At 34.2% G+C, this 6035-nt stretch overlaps 1 protein-coding gene across 1 annotated transcript; it reads left to right on the plus strand.

Moving 5' to 3' along the window:
- The first annotated feature begins 433 nt into the window (after positions 1-433).
- Positions 434-5092, plus strand: LOC110926650 (cyclin-dependent kinase inhibitor 3). The gene is made up of 3 exons (XM_022170365.2): positions 434-936; positions 4041-4196; positions 4810-5092. The coding sequence occupies exons 1-3, from the start codon at positions 578-580 to the stop codon at positions 4877-4879; spliced, it is 585 nt and encodes a 194-aa protein (XP_022026057.1). The 5' UTR covers positions 434-577; the 3' UTR covers positions 4880-5092.
- Positions 5093-6035: the final 943 nt, after the last annotated feature.

Raw genomic sequence — 6035 nt, forward strand, 5'->3', positions numbered from 1 at the left:
TTAAAGAATTTATTATATGAAATAAAAATTAATCTTCCACTTGTTGCGTAGTGGCATAGGGAGACTTGGATTGTTTAATGAAGATTCAAGTTCAATTCTTACTTCTGTTACTTTGATAGATTAAACAATGATGGATATAGCCTACCTTCCTTGCATAGGTGACATGTTCTATCCTGAGCCCACCTACGTTTTCGTCCCAATGCGTGTTACGTTAGAGAGTGTTCAGCTCTTGTGATGACAGTCAGCGGTATGGTTTCCCGGGGGAACGCCGCCCGGTTAAAAAACATAGCCTGACCGAAGTGGGGCAACGAAGCTCTCTAACATAGAAAGTGTGGTAGCCTAATATAAGAAAGTCGCCGTTATAAAAAAAAATATATATATGAAATAAAATTAAAATATACTATTTCCCCCTCAAAAACACCATTTATTTATTTATCACAACATTATTTCCTCTCTCTCTCTCTCTCTCTCTCTCTCTAAACTCACCCTCCCTTCTTTAACAGAATTTCATTTCAAACAATTTACAATTCTATGATACACACAAACAGAGTATCATCATCATCATCATCATCAATCAATGGGGAAATACATGAGGAAACCTAAATTCACCAGTAACACAATAGCTGTACTCGATGTTTCGCTCGGTGTTCGAACGAGAGCCAAAACCCTAGCGTTGCAGAAACTTCAAGCACTGAATTCATCCGCCGCAACGCCACCGTCTCCGGCGACGGTGACGGAACAACATACGGAATCATGTTATCTGCAGCTACGCAGCCGTAGGCTGGAGAAGCCTCTGGCTCAACGGTTAACGTGCTGCCGACAACGAAACCCTAACCCTAGTGGTGTGAATTCTTCTTGTTCCGTCGGGTCGGGTCCGGTGGAGACCCGAGTTAAAGGTGGTGGAGAAAATAATTTGGATTTTGATGGTAGAGAAAGGTATGGTTACTTGCTCTCTAATAATTTGTAATAAGTGCTCTGTTTTTTTAAATTATATATATTTTTTCTTTTTTGGTTGATTTATGTAGAAATAATAATCATAATAATAATAATAATAATAATAATAATAATAATAATAATAATAATAATAATAATAATAATAATAATAATAATAATAATAATAATAATAATAATAAGTTCATTTATTCTTGATTTTATTGGTGTTTTGTAAAGTTAGGGTTTTTTTTTATAAAAAAAGGTTTTGGAGGTTTTAGCATGAAAGGTTTTTTTATATAAATGAGTTTTATTTTTTTGACTAAGAAGCATCAAGAAAATGATTTTTAAAAAATTAACTTTAAATGGTTTAAAAGGTTTTTGAGGTTTTAGCATGAAAGTGTTTACATAAATGAGTGTTTTTTTTTTTTTTTTTACTAAGAAGCATCAAGAAAATGATTTTAAAAATTTAAACTTTGAATGGTTTAAGAAAAAGGAAAAAACTCTTTATCAAGAAAATGGTTTTGAATAAAACATCTATCAAGATTTTTTTTTTTTTTTTTAAATATAACATCTATAAAACAAAGTACATAGACAACAAAATGTTGAATTAAATGATGGGCCAACAATCAGCAATAATATTAAAAAGAAAAATATCAAATATACTAGTTAAAAACACTTAAATTTCATATCAACTTTTTTATTAAATACAATTTTTTTTCACTATATTCTTCTCCTTTTCCTAAAGTCATACATAGGAGAAGGGTATCTATGTCAAAATCTTAAAATAGTATATATAAACTATAATTTTTATTCGGATAAATATGATAATATTCGAATATTTAGGGAATATATGAAAGAATCCCTTAAATGAAAATGATTAAAGAAGAAGTTGCAACCAAAATTTTTGGAGTCTTTGAAATCTAGTTGTCTTTTAGAGCCTTTAAATTTTACCGGTATTCACTTTATCTGTACATAGAAAATGCTCTTTGAAGACACTTTCATATGTGGTACCACTTTTAAGTTTTAACCGTGAGTACCCATTATTCAAAAACAGAGGCTCAGATCCCATCAATACCCTGCTAACCAATAAAACTTGTAGTTTACGCCGGAAACCATCCAACATTTTTCATGCCATTTCGACGCTCGAAACCAAGTCAACAACGAGCGATTAAATTTGACAATTTTTTGTCTACATAATCGTTTCGTTCATGACAGTTTTTTAAACAGCTCATCAATACCCTGCTAACCAATGAAACCAGCAGTTTACGCCGGAAACTATCCAACATTTTCCACACCATTTCGACTCTCGATCTCAAGTCAACAACGCACGATTAATTTTAAGTTTTAACAATCGTTTGTCTACATAATCGTTTCATTTGTGACGGTTTTTAAACCAACTCATCAATACCCTGCTAACCAATGAAACCAGCAGGAGTTTATGCCGGAAACCATCCAACATTTTCCATACCATTTCGACTCTAGATCTCAAGTCAACAACGCCAACGCGCGACTAAATTTAACAATCCTTTAGTTACATAACGGTTTCATAAGGCGGATCTAGAAATTCGTTACAGGGGCAACGTTTAAAAAAAAGGTAACGAAATTAAAAAAAAAACGTCAATTTTTTCCAAAATTTACACTAATACCAGAGCGTCAAAGGGTAGCAGGGGCTACCCCTATTGTAAAGCTAGGTCCGCCCATGGTTTCATTCATGACAGTTTTTTTTTAAACATGAACTGGTGATAACATTTGACTAAAGATTCAAACAAACTGTTGAACAAGCATAGTAGCTGAATAGGAAAAATAAGTGTCGGCAGACATTAAAAACATTTCCGTATTGTCGGTAGTTTGAAATAATTGGTATGAAAAGGCCGAAAACGACTTCCTTTAAGAGGCCAGGCCTTTTTCTAATTTTGTTTTGTATAGATGATGATAAGATGTTACATTGCATGAAATAATAACTGGTGTTACTCACTTATCATCTGCCCCACATAATGCCTCTCATTTAATATCAACTGTTTTCTCTTTCCATATCTGGACTACTTCTTGTTGCCTGCATGTAAGAAATTAAAACTTGTCTTTTTTAAGATACATTGTTGTTATTCGGGTCGTGTTTGCGTTTTGGTTCGCCAGACTGAACCGCTAACTATGGCCTTGTGGTTTAGTGGCATTGGTGATTAGGTGTAAAAAGTTGATGTTAAAAATAAACTACGGTTTTAGGAAATGACAAACCAAACCGGTCAGGTGTAGTGGTTTGAGCAAGTTTTTTTTAAGTTATTAGTATTTGTTGAAGTTTTAAAATAATAAAGACGGTTTATGAAGATAGCACATATTCAAGAGAGTAAACTGCCAAAATGGTCACTGATGTTTGGTCACTTTTGCCACTTTAATCCAAAACTCAAACCTTTTGAATCTGGGTTTATGTGGTTTTCAATTCTGTTGCCATTTTCATTTAAAAACAAAATCTGGTCAGATTTTTCAGTTAACATCCAGTTTTTTTTTTTTTTTTTTTTTGTCTTTTTCTCCCTTTTAATGAAGGGCAAAATGGTTAAATTTTCTTAATTTGTTATAAGAAAACGTTAAAAGACCATTTTGCCCTTTATTAAAAGGGAGGAAAAAGACAAAAAAGCTGGATGTTAACTGAAAAATCTGACAAGATTTTGATTTTGGATGAAAATGGCAACAAGATTGAAACCACAGGGACCCAGATTCAAAAGGTTTGAGTTTTGGACTAAAGTGGCAAAGGTGACCAAACCTCAAGGACCATTTTGGCAGTTTACTCTATTCAAGATATGAAAACAATAAACAAACTAATAAAGGTTACACGGCCGGTTAGATTTTGCACGACATGTTCCAAGTTCCAAACTGTCGGGAGGACCGTTAAACAGTAAAAACCAAACCATACGCATTTCAAACCGGTTGAACCGGCCGATTTGGTTTGCGTAGTTCGGTTGGTTTCGACGGTTTATGAACACCCCTAGTTGTGATCCTTCTTTCTGGTTTGACTTTGTTGGTCAAAATAGCTAAATATGAAATAAAAGCTAAGCAAGGGTAGTTTTGTAATTTTACATACTTGCTTCTCACAATCTGATTATGTATTGCAACAGGAGCACTCGAGAAAGCACTCCTTGCAGCTCAATAAAGGACTTTAATGTCATTAGCACACCCAGTAATTCCATCACTAGGAGCATACCTTTGGCGCGCGAGATTGAGGAGTTCTTTGCTGTTCACGAGCAAGAGCAGCTCAGACGGTTTGCTGACAAGTACATTACTTAAAAACTTAAATCTTCATTTTAATTTCATGTGGCAAAATGTGGGTCGAGGGGCTGTGTGACGGGTTAAAACGATTAATATTGTATGGGTCAAAACGGGTCAGGATCGATTGACAGTATTAAGTTTTCAGTTTAGAGATATCATGAATTGACCCATTCAAATTAAATAAGTTTTTTGACTCGTTAGAGATTAAACAGTCAGAATCAACCTAGTTATATGAAAAAGTTTTTTAAGACAAAATTAATATGAGACGCGTGTCGTGTGCACATTTTTTTCCTACCCGTTTGTCTTAATGTTTTATTTTTATTTGACCCAAAAAAAAATATATATATATATATTTTTTTTTGGGGGGGGGGGGGGATTTTACGCAAAGGACAATTTTTACGAGAACAGTAACAACAAAATAAATCATTCATTTTCTCAATTTAGAAAAAAAAAATAAAATACAAGAAACTGGTTGAAATGTAATGTTTATTCGTTTTTTCTAACATTCTAAAAAATATATAAACAAAATCGGTTTATGATGTAGAACCTGCGCGTGTGTGTGTATACAGTATATATCAATTTGTATTTATGGGCTAGAAATTATTTATTTTGATGCAGGTACAACTTCGACTTTGTTGATGAAAAGCCACTTGAAGGATGTTACGAATGGGTAAAAGTAGAATTCTAATAAGCAAGATGGACATATGACATTTGTGAAAGCTTGGAATAAAGGGTGTTGGTGTATTTCCGCTTTTGCCCTTGGTTCTCAATGTAATGTAAAGTGACAAAACTGACCTATTAGGGTAGACTGGGAAGAACAAAAAGTTATTAGGTTTACTTGTTTCATCTATGTCTAGATTTGCAAGTAATAAATAATTTCAAGATTTTAGATTTCCTTTAAGGCTCATGTGTAATCATCCGGGCCAACGCCGGTCCACAGTGACGGATTCAACCCTGTTTTATGGGTTTTATATGAACCCATTTGGTTTGAAAAAAAAAAGGAAAAAGTTATTGAAAATCTTGTGTGATTTGAAAAAATTAGTGAGAATTTATCAAAATGAACCTACTGAAAAATGTCATTGTCGGTCCAAACATGGGTCGACCCAAACCAGAGACGGTATTTAACTTACAGGATCATTTAGGCATCTCTAAGACAAGACAATCATGTATCTAGCATTGCAACAAACAACTCTCATTAGTTATATCTTGCTTTATTTACCACAAATAATATATTTACTCTCAGGTCAGAGTAGATTGACCATACTAGAAATTAATAATCTATGCTAAAGGATAATTTGGGCGTTCGAAACAAGACAAACATATATTTAGCACTGTAACAAACAACTCTCATTCATTATGAGTCGCTTTACTCGCTATAGATTTACTCATGTTAGAGTTGATCAACGAGACTAACGGTAATTTATGCTACAGAACGTTTAGAAATCTCGAAAACAAGACAATTGTATATATTTTTTTGAGTAAACTGCAATTTTACACTCTGTGGTTAGGGGTGATTGGCACCCTTACCCCCCCTAAGGAAATAATTGCAATTTTACCCCCCATTGTTTGCTGTTATGTTGCAACCTTACCTCCCGCCTCAAATTTGTTGACTAATCTGTTGACTATAACTTAAAATGACTATAATGCCCTTTCATATTACCCCCTGTGTTTTTGTGCACTCTGTGATATTACCCCCTGCCACCACTGCCACCGCCATTCACCACCACAACCACCACTGCCACCTCCAGCCATCACCACAACTTAATATCCCTTTCATATATAACACCACCACTACTTCCGTTACCGGAAACCTGCAACTCCGGTCATCTTCTCCAACGACTGCC

The sequence above is a fragment of the Helianthus annuus genome, chromosome 1 (assembly GCF_002127325.2).
Source record: "Helianthus annuus cultivar XRQ/B chromosome 1, HanXRQr2.0-SUNRISE, whole genome shotgun sequence".
In the NCBI taxonomy this organism is placed as follows: domain Eukaryota; kingdom Viridiplantae; phylum Streptophyta; class Magnoliopsida; order Asterales; family Asteraceae; genus Helianthus; species Helianthus annuus.